The 25,408-nt window shown below is 52.4% G+C and overlaps 2 protein-coding genes across 5 annotated transcripts; both read left to right on the top strand.

Moving 5' to 3' along the window:
* Nucleotides 1-1,474: 1,474 nt before the first annotated feature.
* LOC122379893 lies at nucleotides 1,475-13,269 on the top strand. The gene is made up of 15 exons (XM_043362472.1): nucleotides 1,475-1,663; nucleotides 2,025-2,483; nucleotides 2,730-2,794; nucleotides 3,123-4,992; nucleotides 5,288-5,479; nucleotides 5,857-5,985; nucleotides 6,616-6,832; nucleotides 7,293-7,543; nucleotides 7,826-8,048; nucleotides 8,435-8,577; nucleotides 9,632-9,978; nucleotides 10,207-10,349; nucleotides 10,466-10,632; nucleotides 10,816-11,204; nucleotides 12,910-13,269. Exons 1-14 carry the CDS (start codon nucleotides 1,565-1,567, stop codon nucleotides 10,990-10,992), a joined length of 4,482 nt encoding a protein of 1,493 aa, XP_043218407.1. The 5' UTR covers nucleotides 1,475-1,564; the 3' UTR covers nucleotides 10,993-11,204; nucleotides 12,910-13,269.
* A 402-nt stretch (nucleotides 13,270-13,671) lies between these two features.
* LOC122379938 (collagen alpha-1(X) chain-like) lies at nucleotides 13,672-23,964 on the top strand. 4 transcript variants are annotated; one of them, XM_043362611.1, is made up of 7 exons: nucleotides 13,763-13,881; nucleotides 17,362-17,493; nucleotides 17,862-18,032; nucleotides 21,327-21,468; nucleotides 21,636-21,764; nucleotides 22,143-22,709; nucleotides 22,794-23,964. In XM_043362611.1, the coding sequence occupies exons 1-7, from the start codon at nucleotides 13,771-13,773 to the stop codon at nucleotides 23,816-23,818; spliced, it is 2,277 nt and encodes a 758-aa protein (XP_043218546.1). In that variant the 5' UTR covers nucleotides 13,763-13,770; the 3' UTR covers nucleotides 23,819-23,964. The 4 variants fall into 4 exon arrangements, with proteins under 4 accessions (XP_043218545.1, XP_043218546.1, XP_043218547.1 ...); XM_043362612.1 differs by having other exon boundaries at nucleotides 22,143-22,718; nucleotides 23,112-23,964; XM_043362614.1 differs by having other exon boundaries at nucleotides 22,143-22,765; nucleotides 23,343-23,531.
* Nucleotides 23,965-25,408: the final 1,444 nt, after the last annotated feature.

The following is a 25,408-nucleotide window of genomic DNA, read 5'->3' as shown; positions in this document are numbered from 1 at the left end:
TTCGGAAGGTGACTGCTTGGTGCCAACAAAGTGCCTACAATTCAACCAATTCAACTAAGGATTCTTGCATGCATCATGAATGTCGTGGACACGATTTAAAAAAAAAAGAATATTCAATGATTTGACCCACAAGTATGCGATGGAAGGTCCGCAAAATCTACAAACAGCTTGAAGAGGAAACTGTTTTTCTTTGCATGTTTTGTGAATGTTCAAAGGCCGCTTGTTCCCGCTCGTGATAGTAGTAGTTGTTCGAGTGTTTACCGCCTAGATTTTTACGAGCGATTTTTTTTAGTTTGTTTGGGAGATAGGTTACGAGTTTTATTTGCCTGATGATTGTGAGGAAAGGCTGGCAGTCATTTTTTTTTTACCGTGAATCTAATTGAGGTGATTCATTTTGCTTTCACAGAACTGATAAGTGTTTTTACATTTCAGACTATTGCTTTCCATAGTTTTATAGCCTTGTGCTTTCCGTTTTTGCCATTTTACCTTTTTGTGCCATTTTTGCCTTTTTTAATCAAGATTCTTATGTATTCTTCAAGATATTTGACAGTCATCTGACAGTGTTATTTGCTTGTATCAGTGAATATATTGACAATTTGTTGCAGAAATTTGCAAACCGTGGATTTATCACTTATCAGCAACTGTCTTGTTTTAGTAGTTATGCTGCTGAACTTAATCCTTTTTGTGAGTCTTATGTTTGCTGACGTAAAATCCATATTTTTAAGTACAAACATTTACCATTAATGAATGATAACTGCATAACACACATATGTCCGCCCTTCACTGGATAAATTTAATATTGTTTTGATGCCAGTTTTTGCGATGTGATATAAAGTGAGCTTGAAATTATAATTTGTGATCAAAGATAGATGGGTTGGACTTGGATGTAGGTATATTTAGTACATTTCAATTTGTGTTCTCATATCTGTATTTTGGTTGTTTGGTGTTGTAGAAACTTACTGAACATGTTAGACCCAATTGCATGTTTTTAATAAATGGCAGATCATGTGAAAAAAACATTTCAGTCATATAAGAGCATGTTTCAATAGTGGGTCTTATGCAGCATAGTGATAGCTTCATTTTGTTCTGTTCAGTATTAAGCTGTTGTATTCAATTTTTGGCATTTATTCAAACAAATAAAAATTAAACTACGTGAAGTAAAAACTAAACGGAGAAGAAAATTTGACTCAAGGACAGTTTTAAGCGTACAAACAGTTGAAAATAGTTAAAACCACTTAAAAACAGCGTGCTCACATTGTGTCAGCAGAAAGGTAATTTTGATTGGAAATGATGAAAGATAAGAATCAAAAACTATGGCAACACTGAAAACAATTGCTTGCATATTATGTGAGGTATTTATGTAGTGAAAAGTGAAGAAAATTCTACTATATGCTTAATGAAATAGAATAATGTCATATTTGAACCTTATTGTGCTATTTTGTTGATTAAATCAGTCCCAAAGTATGCATTTATATTCTTATGTTCAGTTTCTCATGTCATTATAATTGGGAACCTTTGTCGACCTAGCCAAATAAGAATTTGGTAATAAAATATATTTCAGACAATGGACAAAGATCTGGCAGATTTGTCATTCTTACATTCTCCTAATCTGCATCTGGTGGAGGATATGGATGTTTTACAAGCCATGCAGATGGCTTTGGAGGTAAGAATTTTGTTTAGGTATATGCGAGTACCTACCTATTAGTATTGCTACCAATCTATGCATATACCCCTCACATATTATGCTCTTATGAGTTATCATTTCCTTGAGGACATTTCTAGAGAATGCATATTATTGCCTGACTTTGATTTAGTGTAATTATTCCTGAAGCACTCTTGGCTTTTGATTGGCACTATAAGAGAGCATTGATAAATGATAGCCATGGCCAAGGATATGCTTGTTACTGGCACAGTTATGATTAATTGTTTATCAAGATTTTTTTGTAAGCACAAACGCCAGGTTTATATTTTTTCAATACTGTCAATTAGTGGTCCAGAGTTTGGTTTTATATCACTGTTTTCAGCCGGAAAATGCCAATACCCAGCCATCGGCACCGGGAGCTGCTATGGGACGACCAGCGGAGTCCACCGCTGGGCAGCCCACGGCTTCGGCCTCCGGCCCGGCCCCACCGACTGAAAAGGTGGCGCCACCATCTGCGTCGGGATCGGCGCAGGGGGAGCCACCGTCGGCGCTGCTGGGGCAGCTGTTAGCGCCGCGGTCCGCCACTGCGGGGCCCAGCGCAGTCAGAAGGCCGACCGGACGGCGCGCAGGGGCGCGGACCGTTGTCCGGGCCCGCGGGGCGGTGCGCCAGGCGGCTGCGGTGCGTCCAGTGCGCGCCCAGGCGCCGGTGACGATCTCTACCTCCCTGCCGGTGATCACTATCGGTGGCAGAGCGCGGCGGGAGGTAGCTCCCGGGACGGCCACCCCGGCTCCTCGGGGAAAGTCACCCTCCCAGGTCGTCATCGTCAAACCGAAGGCAACGGTAAGCCATTATCCTCTCTCTTATAGACAATAGTTATCTCGATTATGTTTCATCATCGGCTTCACAAAGTCATCTCTGCCGTACCCATACCAACGGTATCGATCACACTATTGACAGCATACTCGCTCTTCAGCATTAGGAGGGGCTTATTTTGGTATCTTGACTGCTTCCCATGGCCGATGGCTGACTCAAAGCTTGGGACGACTGTCCGTACTTGTACTTTACGTTGTATACCTTCATTTTCAGGTTAACCAAACTGTTACGCCAAGCGCGCTGAATAACAACAAGAGAGTCATAGTGGTTGGGCCAAAGTAAGTGTTCTTTTTTCCTTGTTTTCCCGCCCTCTTTGCTTTATTTGATGTTGTGGTGCGTTTTTCTTATTGTTTCAGAATTTAATAGATGGTGTTCACGCTCCGTAAAACCTATGCAATTCGGAGTGAATTTTCAATCTGGTTAAGCAATGTAACTCTGATCTAAATCACCCTATTGGTGATATGTACCTTGATAAAAAAGTTAAAGTCCGTACCTTGAATATGATGACCAGACTCGACACTGTTATGCGCGCCGTCTGTCGCCCATCTCCGTTAACCGCTAGTTCCTCCGCCCTCCGCCGTGTGACCGCGGTTGTCTGATCCACAGGACTGCGGCGCCCCGGACCCGCTGTCCGCCCGTGTACACCACCCGGTCCGTAGTTCCGGCCGTGAGCATCCAGCCGCGGCCGGCGGCGGTCACCTCGGCGGGCGCTTCGTCCACCTCGACCACCCCGGCTGTGGTTCAGAAGGTGACGCTGTCCGGCGTGCGCGCCCAGGTGGTCATGGTGGGCGGCAAGGAGCGGATCGTGCTCTACCGCCGGCAGCCCGGGGAGCGCGCTGACGCCCCGGGCGTGGGCGTGCTGCCGGTGGTGCCGGCCGGACCCCGTGCTGCCGTGTCGGCGCTCCCCAGTGGCACTCAGACCACCACCGCCGGCGGGCCGTCGCGGACCTCTGTGACAGCCGCCTCGACAGCGGGAAAAACAGTCAGTGGGCCGCCGCGGGCCGCTGTGGGCGCCGCTCCGGCCGCTGGGTCGGCCGTCAGTGCCGCCGCCGAGCCGCCCGGCAAACGGGGCCGGACCGCTGAGGCCCCCGCAGTGACTTCCGTCATGAAAGTGGCCGATAAACTAGCCGATAAGGGGACACACAAGACTGTAGGCGAGGCTGTGTTGTCGAGTAAGCCAGCTAAACAAGTCAAAGTGAAAGCTGCCGTAAAATTAGGCGTCAACGCTGTGGCGATGATTGTGCCAAGTCCGGCACCGAAGCTCACCGTTCCACCGTTCGTAGTACCCATCTCGGGCCTTACCGCTGAACCAGTCACCCAGGCATTAGCCAGTCACACCGACACTCCAAATCCTGAGACGAACACTGGGACAGAGAAAAATCCCTCCGGTGTCATCAACGTTCGAATTGCCAACGGCTGTGTAACGGCGACCACTTCCGGCGTGCCGCCCGTGTCTGTGGCACCGGTGACGAATCGGACACCGGACGCGCACGTGCTGCACGGTCGTCTGGAGAGGACCGCCGGTCCCGCCAGCGTGCCACTGCACTCACTGCGGCCTCCGGCGCCACCGCCGGCCGACCGGCCGCTGGTGGTTGATGACGGGGAGGTGCAGGCATGTGAGGAGCCCGCCACGGTGCCGCCCTCCGGGGCTGACGGGCCAGAGGCGGGCGGCAGGCCGAGCCGGGTTAGTGTTGACGAGGAGCTGCAGAAGGCGGTGAGCGAGATATTCGACTGTGTGGACAGCGCAGCCCAGTCGCCGCAGACGGCCGATATGCTGATCGACGGGCTGCTGGAGCAGGTGGAGGGAGATGGGAGTGGGTCCTCGGCCGCTGGCGGTGCGCAGCTGCAGCAGGCGCCGGCCGAGCCCAGTTCCCAGGACTCGCAGCCGCCCCCGCCCAAACCGAGTGACCCTCCGTCGACGGAGCCTAGTTCTCAGGACTCACAACCGCCCCCGCCCCAGCCGAGCGACCCTCCGGCGGTGTGTTCGAGCTCCCAGGACTCGCAGCCGCCCCCGGCCCAGCCGAGTGACCCTCCAGCTGGCGCTCCAAGCCCCCAGGACTCACAGCCGCCCCGGACAGCGCCCACTGACCCTCCGGCCGCCGGTCCGAGCTCTGGCAGCACGGAGAGCACTGCGCCGCGGCCCGGCGGGCGCCAGCGCCGGCGCAAGGACGTGCTTCTGCCGCTAGCGCGCGATACCGAGCATCTGGAGCTGCCTCCGCCGCCGCCGGAGTCGCCCCCGGGGCAGCCTCCGGGGCCGCCGCCGGAGCCGTCTCCGCCCCGGCTGATAGCGGTGCCGCCGCGCCGGCCGCTGTCTCCTACACCCAGTCCCGAGCGGCGGCCCATATCCGACCCCAGGGAGCTGCAGTCACTGTTGGAGGAGATTTGCAGTATAGACGAACTCGCCTGGAACTGGTCGGGATTCGCCAATATCACCAAAAAGAGAAAACGCGAGGAGCCTGACACAAAGGAAACGCATGTGAGCAGACGTTTCCGTCATATTGGCGCTTGTTGTTATTGGCATTATCGATGCTTGTTGCATTGACATTAGCTTGATTTATCAAACATTTAGTTCGGAAGTAGTATGTCCTATGTCGTACAATTTCTATCTTACGAGCAATATCTACGATGATTCACAATGTTCCTTTCCACGTCATCTACCATGAATAGCCATGCCTCCTGAACGTGTGTCTCGCTGTCCGTTGACTAACTATGTCTACCACTCTCCTACTATCCCCCTCACTGACACCGCTCCCCCGCGATCCCTCTTGCAGCTGTTTCTGAACGAGTTCGGTCTGGTGGAGGTGCTGGACCGGTCAGCGCGCACGGCGTTCTCGGGCTCTGGCCGTACGGCGTGTCCGCGCGCCGGCACCGGCCGCCAGCCGGACGCCATCTGCTGGTGCTCGGTGTGCGGCTCGTACGGCTGTCTGGCCGACTTCACCTCCGGCGGGGAGTTCTGCAGCAGGGTGAGGGCCCCGCGAGGGGTGCTGGGAGTCGCACAGACCGTAGGGGCTGGCAATCCCACCGTTATTCGCGCTGAGGTCTCTGCTGTTTTACATGGCTGTACAGAGGGCTATGATTCGTGATTATCTTTGTTCTTTTTAAATTTGCTAAGCAACAGGGTGGACGTTAAATAATGAATGCTTCGTGTGCTAAGTGGCAGTCTTTGACCAATACAATTTTTGGGTTTGTGCAAGGTGGGTAATAAGACATTTTGAGTTTGTGTTAGGTGGGTACGGTCACAGTATTGCTTATATGTCTCTCCATTCATGATTATTGTTCACGAGAGGCGTTTGATCTGACGGTATCTGCTTTAAAGTAATGTGTTTCGTTTCTTTGACAGGTTTGCCGCGACGTCAGCACGGGACGAGAGGCTCTCGATAAGAAGAGAAGGGGAATAGATGTCAAAATGCAGAAAACGCCCAGTCAGAAGGAGAACATGGCTTCAATAAAGAGTAAAGGAAGGAAAAAGGTATGTGGGAGCTCCGTTTTATTTTCCAAAATAAATGTCAAATCAAAACAATTTTACAGAGAAAATCCATTCATATTCATTAGGCATCACAGGTGGCGGTGATTGCGAAGGGACAGATGCGTCATGCAATTTCAGGAAGCACAAGTTGAATTTAGCTTAGGTAAGATAGGTAAGTGACGATAAAATAATCAATAAATGCTAATTTGTTCCTTAGTAATGACAAAAAGTGACGTGCCTTAATTGTGAATATTCCTCCTGTCCCCTTTCTCAGTGCCAGTCTACCCACCCTCTCATATTCTACCACCCCAAGACACCCAACGTCTGGTTACAAAGCACAAACCCACGTGCTAACCTACACTGTCCGAGAACACCTGGCCTCTATCATACGGGTATCAGAACCCACGCACTCCCCTCCCTTTTCCCAGGACGCCCAGACTCTGGTATTCGGCTATAAACCCGTGCGCTCCCCTCCCCTTTCCCCAGGGTTCCCAGCCTGTCGTATATGAGGGATAACCACACCAACCGCCCTCCCCTTCCCCAGCTCGCCCAGCGTCTGGTATATGGTGCATTACCACGCCCTCTCCCCGGGACATTGACACACCCTCTGGCCTCTGCCCTCCGCCTCCGCAGGACAGCCAGCCCCTGGTGTACCCCGGTACCGGCTCGTTCTCGTGGTCGGTCTATCTGGACGCGCTGGGACGCACTCTGCCGACTGCCGTGGCGGCGCCCGATCCCAAGGACGGCCCGCCGCCGGCCCGGCTGCCGTTCTTCGTCGGCGAGCGTCTGGAGGCGGTGGACCCGCGAGACCCGTCCCTCACCTGTGTCTGTACTGTGGCGGAGGTGTCAGGTACGTGTCAGTGGTGTCATAGTGAGGTGTCCTGGTACGTGTCAGTGGTGTCATAGTGAGGTGTCCCGGTACGTGTCAGTGGTGTCGTAGTGAGGTGTCACGAAATGTCAGACTGAGGTGTCATACATACGAGATGTCATACTTTCAGTCTCTCCGTGCTTTGGTGAGGTTATCACGGCGACCTGGCCTAACGCAGCTAATGCTGACCCCTATTTTATATCTCACATCAGCTTGTGCTCTTGATTAGTTTCGCTGAGTAGTAGGCTCTCCACGTAACTTATGCTTATTCCATTTCAAGTTGTGACCATTTTTACAGAGCTCTTAGTTCACAAGATGCACTCAGTTTGTCAGTCACCTCTCCTGTCCCTTGCTCGACCCCTCGACCCCTACCTTTCCTTCCCCTCCTGCCTGGCTCGTGACTATTTACCCGCTGACGCCCCACCCCTGCGGTCCCACACAGGTTCGCGGCTGAGGCTGCACTTTGACGGCTACAGCGTGCGTTTCGACTTCTGGGTGGAGAGCAGCTCTCGCGACATTTTCCCCTGCGGCTGGACGGAGCGGCACCGGACCAACGAGACGGACCTGCAGGCGCCGCCGGGCCGCCGGCACGCGCCGTTCCGCTGGGCCGACTACCTGCGCGAGCTGCGCGCCCGCGCCGCCCCGGACGCCGCATTTACCTGTGTCATCGAAGATGAGAAGCCGATCCAGCGGGTAGGTTAGGAGATGCAGCTGGGACCGGGTACCGTGCGCTGCTGAACACCTGAGTATTTGCTTTGACATGAACACAACTGTTGTGGTCAATTTCAATAATAATCAGTCGTATATGATGACCGCTTAATCATGCCCAATCTCGTTAGTCATTCTAAAAAAATAGCTGCTTAGCACAGTTTCATTCAAGCTGTTAGCATGAGTGTTTGTTGCGGCTTGTACTGCCCTGTTAACCCCGGTTATGATATCCAGTGCCCGTCACGACCGCTGTCCACTGCCCGTCAGGTGGAGATGGAGGTGCGCGCCGGCCAGCGGCTGGAGGCGGCAGACCCGGCGCACCCGCGCCACATGCGGCCGGCGCGCGTGGCCCAGGTGCGCGACGACCGGGTGCTGGTAGCGTTTGACGGCGCGGGAGGCTCGCCGGGCTACTGGGCCGAGCTGAGCTCGCCCCGACTGCGACCCGTCACCTGGGCTGAGGAGAACGGCGTGCCGGTGCTGCCGCCCAGCGGTGAGCAGCCGGGAGGGAGGGGGGAGGGGAGCTCAGCTGGTGTGGGTACTGCCGGTCTGGGCTGGGAGAGGGGTTAGTTGGGGACTGAGGTGTCAGGGCCTTGAAGGTCGGGTCTGTGCTTGAGAGGTTGCCGGTGGTGAGGGGTTTGGGATGGCTGCTCTGCTCTTCAGTGGCTTGCTTTTGCTCTGGAGTGGACACTCATGAAATCGCAACTAGCTATTGTCGGTGATTTAACTGTTACTACTTAATGTGTTATCGATGTTTTATTTGGTGACTTGTTAACGCTAGTTATACCCTATTTTCTCCCCGCCGACCTCCTTCTGCCCCGCGCCACCCCTGCTGAGTATACAGTGCTCCGTGCTGACTTGTATCCCTCCCGGTCGCAGACTGGACGGAGACGGACGGCCCGTTCCGATGGCAGACTCACCTGGTTCGTACCAGGTCACTGCCGGTCCCAGCCCGGATGCTCCGCACACGGAACATCCCCACTCTACATCCGGGCATGCGAGTCGAGGCCGTCGATGTCAGGGTAAGTGCGGCGTGTGTTTTCGTTTGACTGAGATAACTAGGTAGGGTGGGATTGAGAGGGTGAGCTCTGTGATTGTTATTTAGCGTGCATTCACTTATCTTGTAACCACGTCAGGTTGGTGGATGGGTTCATCTTTGGAGTTTAATGTGTTTGTTTTATTTCAGTACCTACTTTGTTTTCCGTAGATGACGTTAGAGCTGGCATGTTTGTGTTTTCTAGTTAGCTCTTTTGTTATTCATGATCTTGCCATCCGGTTTTTCGCGCTGTCGTTAAAGGGACAGTATCATCGAAAAAAAAATCAATGTATGGAGCTGATTTTTTTTTTACTAGCATTTCTTATTTTTCTGAATCAGAAAAACATAGTTTGAGGACCGAACTCGGTGAAAAATATTTTTTCATGAGCGAGTCATTTTCATGAGCGAACCACCACTACAAGCATGGCCGCCACTTTGGAAGCCTGCGAAATTACTACAGAACTGGCGCAGATAATACATTATTGACGCTACGCTTACGCGGCCGCTCTTCTGATTGAGTTGTCGTTGAGATCGAGACTGATCAGATGACGTCATACATATACGTCATACATTGGAGGGAGATTGTGATTCAAGCTGGAGGAATTCCTTTGTTGAGCCGCTAGAATCCGAAGGAAACAGCGGACATTGCCTACGACTATTTAATGAATTTAACGGTGATGAATAAGTGCGAAAAACATTTTGGCTTTATAAAATTTGATGAAATGACCAGGGTAAAAGTTTTATTACTGGCGGTCAATTCAAAACGGCGCTAACATTTAAACAGTGAAGATAGTGAAGCACGATTCAAAGTGTAGTACACCTTTCGTACTTTGAGCGGCGATAGCGGGATAACGGTGTGGAGCTTCGAGGATCGGTCTTCAGTTCCCGGACCAGAAAGGTGGGGCCTATGCAATGTCAAATTTCATCAAAATGGTGATACTGTCCCTTTAAGCAGTGAGTAGTGACACCGTTTAGCTCCGGCACATCCAGTCCCTCCGTCTTTGGTCCTCGGCCTGCGCCGACGTCCCGCTGGCCCCCAGGTGCCGGCTCTGGTGCGCGTCATGCATGTGGTGGAGGTGAGCCGGCACGGCCTGGTGCGGCTGCGGCCCGACGGCTGGCGCGGCGCGCCCGATCAGTGGGTGGCCGCCGACGGGCCCGGCCTGCACGCGCCCGGCTGGTGCCGCCGCACCGGCCACCCGCTCACGCCGCCGGTGACGCGGCCCCAGGCCGGCCGCTGCGGCACGCCGGGCTGCGCCGGCCTGGGGAACGCCGGCGGGCCGCGCTACCGGCGTCATATTGTCACCGAGCAGTGTCCGTACCGGGAGCAGCGGGAGGTGACACCGGACCGGCGCGCCTCGGCCCTGCAGGAGGAGAAGGAGCTCGACAGGTATGACGCGGGGGTTCAGACAGCTTTGTGGTACGGATAGATGGCTCTAAGAACGGTGGGGAAGTTTGCAGCAGGAATTGAAATTCAGCTTGCATGAGTCGCTTTGTTTCAATAAATATCTGGCAGTGTTCCCCTTTTCCGGTTTGGTCCGACGGTTGGTCCGAACCGTGTTGTTTGCTATGTGTGTTGTGCGTACTGACTGTGCTGGCTGTGTGTTGTGTGCCACAGCGTGGAGCTACCGTCGCCGCCGGCACCCGCCACCGACCCTCCGCCGCCTCCGGCCAGGAAGGTGGTGACCCTCTCCCGGGACATCAGCAGCATCGCCAGCGAGGTCACCGACACCGTCTTCGACAAGGACGCGCCCGCACCCGGTACGGAGCGAACCCGATCGATATTGCGCTCCTGTTTGTATTCTGCTCTTAATGTCTGCTCGCTCTCTGTCTGTCCTCGGTCTCTAATTCTGCTCCTCCTCCCCCTCTTTCCACAGAACGGCGCGGAGTCTGGCCGACCTGTAAGAAGTTGAACACTGTCGACCGATTTCTGGCCATGCACAGCGCTATCCACGTGTGGGACGCAGAGACCGTGCATCGGTTCCTGTGCCACTTCGGCCCGACCGGAGACGCCGGGTCGTCGCTCGACATCATCAAAGACGAGGTGGGTCTGGAATGGAGCGCTCACGGTAACTAGGTAAGGTGGGGTCGAACGCTCTCAGCATCTTCAGGGCGATGTGGGTTTAGGACGGGCGCTCCCGGGAACTTCAGGGACGAGTCGCGTTTGGGAGTGCATCTAGTAACAGCCGGTGCTATCGGTGGTTGACGGCTCGGCTCCGTTTTCCAGGAGATTGACGGCGAGGCGCTGTTGCTGCTGACGCGGGACGACCTCTGTTCGTTACTGAAGGTGAGCCTAGGAACGGCCACCAAGATCCACAACTGTATCGTCCGAATGCGCAAACGCTATAACTACCGCGGCCGGTCGGCGAACGAAACCGCCACCTGCCGGAAAGCGAAAGCGTAACGCAATATCATGGATCTAATAGGACGGTGTTTTCATAATAATAAAGGACAGTGAGGTTGTCATCTGAGCGGTCAGTCCACTCCGGTCTACACTGCCGTAGCGATGTCCAGCATGTCTGCAGCGGCAGTAAAATGTCGCCTTAGCCGCGTATCTTGCCCATCGTCATATCGGTGCAGTCCCGACCGGGTTTGAGGTGGTACACTGCAACTGATAGTGGGGGCATTCCACGATAGATCGTACCACTTTTTTCCAATTTGACACCCTCATCTCTCGGATTTTAACGATAATTGGTCTAAGGGGTAACCAGGGGCTCTGAATCCTCCTGTGACAATTTCAGGCTGATCCGATGAGTAGTTTTTGAGTTATAATGTATAACATGTTTTGGATCTTTCGTTGCAGCGCCAAGTTTGGCGGGCTGTAACTCTAAGACGGATAATCCAAATGCCAAATGTTATACGGCATTGAACTTGCATTGAAACAAAGAATAATATGCATTTTTAAAATTTTGAAATATAAACTATTTTTGATATATAACACATCGAGTTTCCTTTCATTTGCATTTTTATGCCTTTGGGACCAAATTTTTTTGAATTTTTATTTACTTAAAAACATTTTTGGATCATTATTAAGTAGTATGCAAAAAATTAGGAAGGTGTTCTTTCTATAAATGTACTAATTTTGCGTCACCGTAATGGTCTCAAATTGTGATTTCGGGAAGAGAGCCTACAAATGGCGTGGTAAAGCTGCCTAGTGACATCACTGGTTACTGAAAGTCCAATTGAAGTCATTTTTGCCTCAGGTTTGCATTGTTGACCTTGCGTGACGTCATTCGTACGTCACTAGGGTCATAAGAGTTTTTCGTCAATAACTCTCGATCAAATTGAGCTAGAGAGATGGGAAAGCTACCAATGGACTCAGGAAGACCTTGCGAATCGAATGATGTGCAATATGATCTCATTCAGAACCCAGCTTCGTGGCCTGACCCGACTGTTAACCATCTCTGTGGCGGCGCTGTTTGTCCAGCGCCGCGCTGGTTGGCTTTGCCGCGGACTCGGGGCGGTCACGTGATGCCCGGCGGCTGGCTGCCGGCTGGGCCGCCCGGTCGGGGAGCGGAGCCAAATACACGGCAGTGTGCTGACCCGAGGTCAGCAACTTAAGCTGACCTCACCAGAACAAACAGTATACCATTCGACGCGCCGGTGCTAGGCAAACACAAAGATGCTAAAATTGGGGCTCTGCGACCATTTGTTGCGAAGGTATCTACCAAAAACCGGACCCGTAATTTGGGTCACTTGAAATGACCTTCAGGGGTCACCAATAAACCTGAGACCTTAAAATGTGGTATCATTCGGTGCATCTTGTAACGGCGCACATGCTCGTTTTTTCCGCAAGGTTCTAGCTCCATTAGAGGCAAAACGGCGAGCTGGGGTCGTACCGACCCCCCGAAAACCCATTTTGTATGCATTAAAATGAGAAACTTATAGAAAGAACACCTTTCTAATTTTTTGCATGTCGATTTTAAATGACCCGAACTTTATTTTGGAGAAATAAAAATGCCAAAAATTTTGGTCCCAAGGGCCGTTATAGACAATTTAAAAAAATATTACGACTTTTTTCAATATGTAAAGCTTTTCTTTCCAATTTTAAAAAAGCTGTATTAATCTTTAATTCACCGTTAGTTCAAAGCTGTTTACCGTTTGTTGCTTGCTTAGCTCGTTTTTGAGTTATAGCTCATCAAACTCACCCTTACAATCTGAAGCTTAGAAAATGTTATGCAATGTAGCTCAAAAAGTTTTCATCTGAGAAGTCTGAAATTTTGACAGGTGTTTTTGGAGCCTATGATTTTCATTACCGATTTTCATTCAAATCTGAGAGATGAGGGTGACGGGCCTGGTACGATCTATCGTGGAATGCCCCAGTGGCCATTTGATCAATCAAAGAGTTCCATTCGCTCAGAGTCACGTGCTGTGGTTCCATAAGTCGCATTTTAGTTTGGCGCTGGAGGAAGGAGGAAGGTCAGTGAGGTCGCCCAACATTGTTTCGATGATACTGTGCCGCCCAGTACGGGCGGTGTGCGCTGTGAGAAAGATCTCTGAGTTGTGCGTACGGCCGGCGTGTGCGCGTGGTGCGTGTGACACCCCGACCATATACACAGGCCGGCCAGGTGTTGTTTTTATGGAGATCGTCAGGGTTCGGCGATAACGTATTGTTTTGGAGACGAGTCTGTCGCGCAATGCAAGTGTTTGTATGCTTAGAATACACATGTGTAACTACCTCTACGTTCTTTGTTTGTTGTCTGTGTTAGGCGTTGGTTGTAGTATCGTAGAGTAACGAAAGGTAATGGACATGATTGATCAGCTTGCTGAATAGCAACAACGGTTTTCGAAACACATTTCAACACTTTTCTCCAATGTTCCGCGTCCGCAACAAATAGGTATTGCACATTTGTTAAAAAAAATATATATAAAGAACTATGATCCGGACAATATTTCCTTTTCGTCAAATGGAGTGCAAGTATGTCGCCGATTCACTTTACCACTATCTCACGTCTGTGGATACATAATTAGGTAAACACTGTCTCTCGGTGACCCAGAGGGGAGCTGTGGCGCGGGTGTGGCATAAACTACACTCCTGGACACCAGATGCTATCAGGAGCGGTCGAATTTGACGCCCGAGATTCTGGCACAGCTGCCGGTGCCTGCTGTGTATACTGTATACGCCACCCGTGACGCTCGCCCCTCCGGGTCGGCCCATGTTGCCCGTTCAGACCGGCCAGAGATGGCTGCCGCGCCGGGACTCCCGCTGCTGTTGCTGCTGCTGCTGGCGCTCGGTGCGTCGGCGGCACCGCTGGCTGAACACAGTGAACAGGTTACTGCTGACAGTGAGCAGGTAAGCGCGGATCGCTGGGGAGCAGGAGAGTGTTGACGGTGAGCAGGTAAGCGCGATTCAACGAAGAATGGTGAGCAAAGTCAATCGGTGAGCGTTAGGTAGGTGAGCGCGAATCACTGGTGAGCGGTGAGCACGAATCACACCGGTGAGCGGTGAGCAGGTCATAATTGACGTAATTGACGGTGAGCAGATGAGTCGGTAAGCATGGATCAATGGTGAGCGGTTAGTCACATAGGATAGCAATAACTTCGGACCAAAGGTTTATACAATTTTTTAATATACCTATATATTTTATGCCCCCCACTTCAAGGTCTCAGGTCAACTCGTGACCTCTAGAGTCAGGTCAAATGCTCCAAGTTGGAGGTTAACACGAGTCTTGATTAACTCGTGCCGTGCTGGGGCGCTCCCCCCCCCCCCCCGGCCCCCCGCAAGGTTTTCGCAAATATCTCAAAGACGGCGCCGCCGGCATTTTTTGTCACACCTACTCATACATCTTTTCTGCACATGACGTGAAAATTTCAGACTCGGGTCGTTCAAGGTCAGGTCATCAGGTCACGTCGTGACCTTACCTCAGAAAAGTTCCAATGCTCGCTATAGCTACACCGAGACCGACTGAACGATCGCTTTGAGACTTTCAGCGATAGTATGTATGAAATGCTTATCTCGAAATTTTGACATCTGTGACCCAAGGGTAGGTCAATTTTGCGACCTTAAGTCAATGGGGGAAATTGAAATGCGCGTCTTTTGGACGAATGTCGTTCTAAACACTCAAACATCGGTTTATAGATAAAGTATAAACATGAATACACTGAATTGGAAAATTGCACCCGTGACCTCTCTGAGCCCCTGAGGTCATCGCAGGTCATGAAGGTCCCCAGTAGTTTTTTACATTAACTTTTGATAGAGACATATTAGAGCGGTGAAAAGTAGTGAAAACACCTCAGATGTGCTCAGCTCGACGATACGGATCAACTTATATGCAACATGACCTCTTCCGGTTCGTGAGGTCAAATTTTCACAATGACCTTTCAAGATCAAATTATGCCTAGTTCATTCGACGCGTCTCGACCAGAGGAACACGATTCTGGCAAAAGTAATACTCGTGACTCCCTTGAGTCAAAAGTTATTACATACAGAAAAAAATGTCTCGTAGATAGTTTTTACCCTCTGGAGGCTAAACCGTTGACCTGAGGTCAAATCTGAGGTACCTAACGCTACAGAAAGCCCATTAAAAGGGCTATCAAACGAGCTTTTCCGCGGCGTTGTAGCTTTGTTGGCTCCCGAGTTATGCCCCAGTTTTCCGATTTTTAAAAAAAATAATTTGAAAAATTTGACTGATGACCTCTGACGATCTGACCTTTGACCTGACCTAAAAAATGACCGATTAATTTTCTTCATTATTTTTTACGCTCTTTCGATTGCCGCTTACCGAGTGTCGCTACGTGGCCCAGGAGCCGAGTTAGACGGGGCGTGAAAACGATCCCCTCTCCCCCCCCCCCCCCCCACCACCACCACGACAGACACGGAAAACACAGACCACCAGCACGGCGCGGGTTAATAACTTCGACAGGAATTGGGGCACTGCCGTAATTTTGGCACCATCGTATTCTACCATCGTATGCTCAGGCGCGTCAGAAATTTTGTTTTTGTTTGTAAGAGGTCGGATGTTGACCTCGGGTCAAATTAGGTCAGAGCCGTTCAGATCACAAAGTTGGTCGAAAGAGGTCATGCAGCATATCATTCGATTCGGCAGGTCTTTCAGACTCAATGGGTGCTTTCCCGACTCGCTAGGCTAGATCAATTTGATCGGAAGTTATTGACGAAAAACTCCGATGACCTTAGTGGCGTCATATATCATGAAGTCAACAATGTAAAAATTAGGCATAGTAATTGGCATCTTATGTAGAATTAAATGAGATTCCAATTCCTTGCTTGAGATAGTCTTAGATTATAGTCTCGGGGAGGGGGGGGGGGGGCAAAAAAACAGTTTTCATATTTTCCCAATTCAGAAATAATGGTGAGACTACCTACGTGAACAACCTGACCTCAATTGACCTGTAGGAAAAATCAGATATAGACAAAATGTGTTTGTGGGTACTGGAGAGTTTGCTACGTCCTGTAAGTTTCACTTCATTGTGAAAGATTCCCTGACACTGAGAGCGTTGCAAAGTTGCGACATTTTTGGGCCAGGCATGGGTTTACTTATGACGTCAAAAGTCAATAACCTGACCTGACCTGAAAATGCAATTGGTGTCACAAGATCAGGCTTGAACCAAAGGTCAGGCATGCCAACTTTCAGCTCTCCATCGCTAAAAAGTTACGAGTTAACGCAACAATCGTCAGAAGCCATGTAAAAACTACTTTAACCCTACTCGGCCGGGATGTCGCCGGGTTGGCGACAACCAGACAGAACCGTCTTGCCTATTGGTATGTTTGGCAGAGCTCTAGTTTCCGTTCGGACCCTGCTCCTTACATCACGGTCTGGCGATGCTGCGACCTGCCATTTGTTTAGAGTCTGGAGGGCGTGCCCGTGCACTGTGCAGAGTGCTGCAGACTACCGATCCGTATCTCAGACATCACATCGCCATGGCATCAGCGATCAGCTCGCCGGAGTGTGTGTTTGCAGCTTGCAACCGCCAGTGCTGCAGACACCAGGCGCACATATGCCAGATGCTAATACCAAACATGAGCCGTTCATAATCATTTCAGTATTCAGTATTCACTCTTCAGTGGGTTACTTTGAACGAATTTGAAGACGGAAGACTACGTTCGTGAAAATTGTCTTTTTATATGATGAACAGATCTGCACTTATTTACCTTGTCATGACGGGACTGATAAATGAAAAAGCACCTTCCTTTTCGTAAAATATAAAAACAGGCGGAACCTAAAAACAAAACAAAAACAAACCACTTCCGAATCGCATCAGCGAACGTTTACAAAGCAGCGCTATGCCGTTTCGTAGAGTGCCTTGAAGGTAGGCTGTCCCGCAAGGCTAGAGGGCGCTGCGGCACAGCATCACGGCGGTCCGTCACTCCAGCGGCGGCCAGCGAGCATACGTTCACGATTCATAACGACGGAAAGGGCACGATCTCGAAAAGATCAAATTGAGTAAACATGTTGGGATAAGGGTAAGCTGGTCGTATGTCAAGGATCCCTTAGGCGAGTTGATACTTGATAATGTCACACCGCCGGCGCGACAGAGCCGTATGGTCAATGCTTTCGTAAACGGGCCAGTGCGATACAGCAAGCGCTGGTAGTGGTACCTACACGAGTAGCAGATACTTTTTTGGGTAGGTATCAGCTCAGTAGGCACATAACTAAGGGCTACCTAATGTCTAGGTATTGCCTCATATCAAAGTGGGGCAATGGACCATCATCCCGACCAATATCTTAAAGTTTGTAGAGGCCTTCTTCATGAGCCGACCACCCTTTACTCCCTTTACTGTTTCGGCCATGATGCAGCGCATCTCATGCTGCAGGCGGCGAACATCATCCTGCAGTATGGCGGTGCCGGTGACGCGCTCCCGGCTCGGGTGCAGCTGGACCGCGGTCGGAGGACGGTGGTCGTCACCGTCGACGGCGTCGGCACCAGCCTGTACGACTTTGGACAGGTGAGATCGACACTGCCCCCCTCGGTCCTTCGAGCTGGCTGAGAAAGGTGGTGGTAATCCACAGCCGCACCGAGCGCCAGAACAGCTCAGGATCACGCACATCCCTCAGCTACATCCCTCACGCACGGGATGTAGCTGGAATTCACCGTAATGGGACGATCATTCTCCGCAATTTACAGCCGAGTGGTGATTTGAGCCGTGAGCGGACTGCGGAGCCGGCAATATCAGCACAACAACAAGGCTTAGTTGGAAGTGACATGTAGGTATAGACGTGTCGCATATCTTTTGGTACCTACAGCTCATAATCAGCCCGGATTCAGTCCCAAATTTGTATAACAACAGCAAACACTCACACACTCTTCGCTCAGGGGGTCGCCTCGCACCTGACACTGGCCGCCGACGGCTGCACTCTGGAGCGTCTGACCATCGGGGAGACGGTGTCCGACTCGGAGCGATGGCTGGACTGGGTGCGGAGCCAGGCGGCCACGCCCCGGCCCCGGATCGTCTTCACCTGGGACGCCAGCCCCGACGACACCCAGGTGAGAGACTGGCGCTGAACGGGCGACAAGGATAACGGAAACCTACGTGAAAAGTCAGCTGAGGATGACATGCTAGAAACTAAAAAAGGTCAGCTAATCTCCCAGAATTCACTTTACTCTTGACTGTCGAGTAGGGTGTGTCATTTTGGGCACTTTTTTTCGCAAAACATGGTGCTCCACTGATAATATCGTGCCCCAGACACGTAGAAACCGTGTGACATTTTTCATTTCCCCCAATTAACACCCATGCGGCGCCGACCGCCGACACTTTGGCCTATCTCTCAGCATTAGCGACCTCAGCGCCCCTAGCGGCAATGTGTTGAACTAACACGCTCGCTATGCTTTATGAGCTTACGAATTACGATCATCATTAAATGCATTTTACAGAACTGACGCCTTGTTGTTGGCTTGTCTGGCACTCAGAGTGTTGATGAAAATGTGATGTTATGCATCTTAAAGCACGAAATAGTCCTGTGTGAATGTATACATATTGTACAGTACTACCCCCGATCCCCGTCGTCTGACTGGATACGTACGAGTACATGTTTATAGTACCTACTATCAGGTGTCACATGTTTCTTTTCGGTAGCGTCGTTCACTGCATAGACCCCGGGGAACAGGGGGGGGGGGGCAGCGGGGGCGCTTACCCCCTCCCCCCTCCAACTTGAGAGCCGAGTGGGCGCCGCCCCCTCAACATTGATGCAACGAGGAAGGATCTCTCCTCCCTTTTATGGACCTGTCCTATATGTCTATTTTTTATATAAACATCAGCCAAGGTATTTCTCTTGCGTGTGAATGGTTTCTGCTGATTCAGCATCGATTTAAGAACACCTGCTATTGTCATCCCACTTTGATTTTATCTGAACTTGATCATAACTTTGGTAGGCCAGATTTTATACTGGACCATTTTGGTTCCGGATGGTATTTGATTTGGCGTGATGAGAACATTATGACGTACAACGGCGGTAAAGTCGTTGATTGATACAGGTTTACTCGCTCCGGTGGGAGGCAGTAGCGGCGGAACACCTTCAATTAAGGGGGGGGGGGCACTGCCGCCTTTGGTCCCATTCTTTCCATGCAACGCCCATAGGGCTAATGTTAAAATGCCCAAATCAGAGGGGGCACGGTGCCCCGGTGCCCTTCCCGTTCCGCCGCCTATGGTGGGAGGGCGGCGTGTGGGACTCAGAAGGAGGAGACTAATGGCTTGTGTTGTGCCTTTGGTAGGACCCTCAGTATCACCGATGCAGGGCCTTCAGAGCCTCCAATTAGAGGCCTTTAGAGGCACTGGTGTGGGGTCCTCACAGACGCCCGTGTGGCCGATCAGAGGTGCTAGTGTGAAGCCCTTATAAGCGCCGGTGAGGGTCCTCACAGAATACAGACGCCGTTGTGGGTCCTCAGAGACACTGGTGTGGGTCCGTTACATGTGGGTGTGTGGCTCTTAGAGCTGATGGTGCGAACCCTTTAGAAGTCGGCAGGGGGCTCTCAACGACCGGGGGGGGGACCTCAGACCGGCAAGGGGCCCACAGAGGCCGGCGGCATTTTCAGAAGCCCTGTGGGGTCCTTAGATACCGACAAGGTACTCTGAGACGCCAGTGCGGCCCTCAGAGTCTCCGCCTCCGGTGCAGGGCCCTCAGAGTTGCAGGTAGGTGGCCGTCAGATATGCTTTTGCGGAACCCTCACAGGCGCAGGTGTGGGTACCTCAGAGCCACCAATATAGGGTTGCATAAATGGTGTGTTACTGGCGTGGGGGACCCTCAGTGGTGTCCTTATGGGCCCTTAGAACCACTGGTGGGGGGCTCTCAGAGGTGCCGGTTGTGAACCCTCAGAGGCACTGCTGAGGGCCCTCACGGTCTCCGTTATGGGATCCTCAGAAACCGGCGTAGACCCTGACGGAGATCTTAGTGTGGCTACTTAGGGGTCCATGAGGTGCTCTTACGAGACCTGTGAGGTCTTTCTCAGTCGAAATATAGTCAGCGTGGACCCTCAGAGGTCAGTTGGTGCCGCAGGGCCCTTTGCGGCCGGATGGGCTCTCAGAAGCACCAGTTAGGGCCATCAGTCTCACAGTCGTCGTAATGGGGCCGTCAGAGACATTGGTGTGAGGCCATTACTGATTACAGGTTGGTGTAAGGCCCTAGATATGACCCCTCTTGGGCCGGCAAGGACTCTCAGAGGCAGGCAAGGGCCAAGGGGCCATAAGAGGCCGGTAAAGGGCCCTCAGAGGCCGCTAGTAGCCTTCAGAAGCCGGCGTGTAACCCTCATGGACAATTTAGTGTGGCTTCTTTGGACCCACGAGGTGCTGTTACGAGCCCTATTCTTTCTTAATCGAAATATCGCCAGCATGGACCCTGAGCGGTAAACTGGTGCCACAGAGTCCCTCCGACCCGAGGGGTCCTCTGAATCCGATAGGGGGGGGGGGGGGGGCTGGAGGGCACGTGCCTCCTGGGACCCCCTGACTACGCTACTATTTCATATGCGTCATGCCAGGTATTTTGGGCTTGCACCCCCAACTTGAAAAATGTTCCTGGGCCCCTGTGACAATACATTGTATTAATTATAGGTATTCGTCATTAGCTTGCACTCTCTGCAATCTGCCCATACTATTATTTGTCCCTAGACGCGCTTACAGAGGGCAGAGATAAGCCCATATACAATCAGCGGCCTGTTAGTTTCGCAAACAGCCGCTAGTGGCGCTAGGGTCGCCTATGTTGTGAGATAGGGTAAACTTCTCTCGCTCGGCGCCGCCTGGGGGTTAAAATTTGCGGGAAATAAACAATGCCACGCCATTTACACATGAGTGGAGCACAATAAAATCGATGGAGCACCTTGCATTGCGATTAGTGACACACCCTACTGTCGAGCTAACGTTACCCCTACGAGACACTTGGACAGCGCTGATAAAGCTAGACGTTTTATCGTTAAATAATTGACGCGACCATTGTCTCCAATCATTGGTTAGTTTTTTTTTGCGGGAGAGTTGATGTGTTTCGCCGAATGGTTCGGCATCGCACCGTGTTCATTCATTTCCAAATAATCAAGCTGTATTTTATTCATGTCTTTCAAAGAAGCATTTCCAATTCCAAATCCATCGTCTACATGAATTTCCCTCAGTATTGTTTGTCAGATTCACGAGTAAAAACGTGATCTTTGAGGGTGGTTTGTATACGGTCATAGTCCATTCGGCCCGCCATTCACCTGATGTAAATCCTTACCGAGTTACTGTCTGTAATCATTGAGGTAGTCTTCAATCACGTAATTCCCCTGAATTCATCTCGTTCTCATGGACCGATCACGCAGCTCGGAGACACCCTGATTAAGTTCTGCGAGGGCCGTCGGCTATCCTGGCTGGCGGAGCGAGCGCCAAACTCAGTTCCCGAAGATCTCGTCCAGATGGCAGTACTGTCGCCCAACTTTGCCGAAAACGCCAATGGCCTGCTCGGTAAGCTCCGCATAAACACTAAACAGCCATCCAGCCGTCCCGAGAGTCATCTCATGGCGCGGATAATGATGCTTCAACTTATACGTCATATGCATGTGCTTGATAATACGCCGACTTTCGCTAGGTAATGATGACACGTTCTCTACCTTCATCCCCGGTGTTTACAGCGAGACGGAAGCGGAACGTAGCCGGCGGCCGCTGGTCGGGCACGGCCATGTCCTCGTGGAGCCACTATGGCGACGGCCAGGGTTTCGGACGCGCCGTCGCCGTACCGCTCAAGGCCGAGACTGAAGTCCGTACGTAAACGACCATTCACACGCGCTTCTGGCTTGAAAAAAACCTAGCTATTTTCGTTCTTCCGAAGTCAAATGCTAGTCTCACGTTTTGATCCCTATACAAATGATTGCGCTATAAGCAATCATCAGCAGAGATCACAACTTGTAGCTTGTCAGCTCAGGTTGTAAGCAGCTCATGTCAGAACATGCAACTGAAGACTATACATGTATGCAATGTTGCGGGTGGTTAATAAAGTTCAACAAGTCTTGGAAACAACACCTCTTGAGTACTAATGCGTATCATTTCTAGAAGCAACTGACTTGCCGTTATTCTACCGCGCGGCTGACAATCTGCCGGCGCCCGGTATTCGACCGCGGCGGTGTTTCCGTGTGCCGCAGGTGGTCAACACGGCGCCGGGCTGGCCGCCGCTGCCTCATCGGTGGGCGACTGCTCCGGCTGCGGCGGCGGCGCCGCGGCCGGCCTGCCCTCCATGACGGCGTACGTGGCTCCGGGACAGGCGGGCGGGACCATAGGGATGGCGGACGGTTCTATGAGGCCGGACGGCGCCGCTGATGTATCGCTACCGATCACAGGGCCCTTCCCCGGTGCCACCGGAGGATGGCCAGGCATGCCTGGAGGGCCTGGAACACAGCCTGGAGGACCTGGATGGCCGGGCCAGCCCGCAGGACCTGGTACCCAGCCTGGAGGACCTGGGTGGCCAGGCCAGCCCGCAGGGCCTGGAATGCAGCCTGGAGGACCTGGATGGCCAGGCCAGCCCGCACGACCTGGAACCCAGCCTGGAGGCCCTGGATGGCCGGGACAGCCTGTAGGACCTGGAGGACCTGGAACCCAGCCTGGAGGCCCTGGATGGCCAGGACAGCCTGTAGGACCTGGAGGACCTGGAACACAGCCTGGAGGACCTGGAACTCAGCCTGGAGGACCTGGATGGCCGGGACAGCCTGTAGGACCTGGAGGACCTGGATGGCCAGGCCAGCCTGGAGGACCTGGAACCCAGCCTGGAGGCCCTGGATGGCCGGGACAGCCTGTAGGACCTGGAGGACCTGGAACTCAGCCTGGAGGACCTGGATGGCCGGGACAGCCTGGAGGGCCTGGATGGCCGGTACAGCCTGGAAGGCCTGGAACAATGCCTGGAGGACCTGGATGGCCAGGACAGCCTATAGGACCTGGAGGACCTGGAACACAGCCTGGAGAACCTGGGACTCAGCCTGGAGGACCTGGATGGCCGGGACAGCCTGTAGGACCTGGAGGACCTGGAACTCAGCCTGGAAGACCTGGATGGCCAGGACAGCCTGTAGGACCTGGAGGACCTGGAACACAACCTGGAGGACCTGGAATACAGCCTGGAGGACCTGGAACTCAGCCTGGAAGACCTGGATGGCCAGGACAGCCTGTAGGACCTGGAGGACCTGGTTGGCCAGGTCAGCCTGCAGGACCAGGAACCCAGCCTGGCGGCCCTGGATGGCCGGGACAGCCTGTAGGACCTGGACGACTTGGAACACACCCTGGAGGATCTGGATGGCCGGGACAGCGTGGAGGACCTGGAACAATGCCTGCAGGACCTGGAACAATGCCTGGAGGACCTGGATGGCCAGGCCAGCCTGGGGGACCTGGAACCCAGCCTGGAGGCCCTGGATGGCCGGGACAGCCTGTAGGACCTGGACGACCTGGAACACAGCCTGGAGGACCTGGGGCTCAGCCTGGAGGACCCGGATGGCCGGGACAGCCTGGAGGGCCTGGATGGCCGGTACAGCCTGGAAGACCTGGAACAATGCCTGGAGGACCTGGATGGCCGGGGCAGCCTGGAGGACTTGGGACTCAGCCTGGAGGACCTGGATGGCAAGGACAGCCTGGAGGACCTGGAACAATGCCTGGAGGACCTGGATGGCCGGGACTGCCTGCAGGACCTGGATGGCCGGGGCAGCCTGGTGGACCTGGAACTCGTCCTGTAGGGCCTTGGGAACTGACATGGCCTGGAACTCAGCCCGGGGCAGCAGGAACAGTTGCCGAAGGCAAGAGATGCGTCATGGTAATCTGCTTTGTTTTACATGTGTAGGCTGAATGCCGGAAAATGTTTGCTACGGCTTGACGCCTTATGACGCCAGTTGCCACCTAGCAACACCAGGAGCCTTGCATCCTGGTCATATCATGATTACTATAGGGTGACGATCTTCGTTGGTAGGTAATATAAAATGTGCACTAGCATGTTGTCTGTTAGGGAAAACCAAGCGTCCATCGTCAGCTTGTTGCGTGGGCTCACCAATCGGTCGGGGGCGGGGCATTTTTGGCGAACAACAGAAAACAAGCAAATGTTTCACTGCCGTGTCAAAAAAAAAACCCACGATCCAATATCCGTAGACTCAACATTTGATAATAGGGTAGGGCTTCGCAGCCACTTCTTGCAGGCCAGTTCGTCAGTAGACAATAGCACCAGAACCATCCTGGAGAAACCGCGGCAGATTGCCTCAGGCGTAGATCTCTGTAGACCTCGGTACACGGATGTCTATGCCTCAGGCTTTTTAGACTGGCCTACACAGGGCCGGTTTATTCAACAGACCGCAGTTGGCCAGTTCCACCCGTCTGGATTCCAGATTGGAACTGTTTATCATTTGCCCTTTACGATGTTTAACGGCCAATACAATTTTAGACTACCCAAGCCTCTACCTGAATCAAACGAATACCCGTTCGGCGATGCTGATCATATATAGCGGGTACCTACTTGAAGTAAGTCAAGGAGGAATCAGGAACCTTCATACATACAGGATGGAACTGACACAAACGAAGCCGCGAGGATTGAGGAGCGGCCGGACGGGTTACGCAGCGCACTGAGCTCTGATCAGTGCTGATAGCGGCGCCCTGGAGCAGCCGAGTACGACTCGCGAGGTAAATGACTCATCGAGTACCTACCTACGCCTTGCGGGATGCAACTCGCCGTGAACACGAGGACGACTCAGGAAGGACCCGTTGACTTGAGGACCAGCCGCGCGGTGAGCACCTGTACTTACAGACTCGTCGATGGGGGTAGCTCTCTGGTCCTGCAGCCTCCCTCCGAGGGCGCCACATACGGTCTTGGACGCCACCAGGCGGGCGCCATCGGTGGGTGCCGTGTCGCCAGCTGGAAATGGTGCGGGTCCTACGACCATAAGGGACCACAAACGAGACGTTTGCTTGCAGAGGGTGGGCTGAGGGGTTGAGACTTCACTTCGGTCTATTAGTCATCTTGAGTCAGACCCCAGTAGGCTGGCAGTGGCCGGAAAACCACTCACGTCGGCTCGTTCGTAGGGTAGGATATCACCTTAAAAACGCCCTGCGTCAACATTAGCGTAGGCTGCGCTCCACTTTCTGTGCGAATGGAGAATCAGGCGATCGATCAGACTGGTGGTACAAGGGGGTGGAGAATTAGGGGTTTTGGGGGTGCTCGAGCACCCCCTGAAAATCAAAAGTCACAATATAATATTGCTCCGGGGGTCCTTAAATTACGTCTGAGACACAAACTGCTTTGCGTAAGTTGCGAGGAAAGTGATTCTGCTGAGAAAACGTACCTACCTATATGTGCTTTTCTACGCAAGAATTCGACGCTTCCATTCGCCAGGTGCTAGAAAAGCACCCCCTGGGATTATGACAATTCTCCGCTCCTGGGTACAAA

The sequence above is a fragment of the Amphibalanus amphitrite genome, unplaced genomic scaffold (assembly GCF_019059575.1).
Source record: "Amphibalanus amphitrite isolate SeventyFive unplaced genomic scaffold, NRLGWU_Aamphi_draft 000087F_arrow, whole genome shotgun sequence".
NCBI classification, from domain to species: Eukaryota; Metazoa; Arthropoda; class Thecostraca; order Balanomorpha; family Balanidae; genus Amphibalanus; species Amphibalanus amphitrite.
The sequence above is the reverse complement of the archived record's forward strand: the minus strand, read 5'-3'. Positions and strand labels throughout refer to the sequence as shown.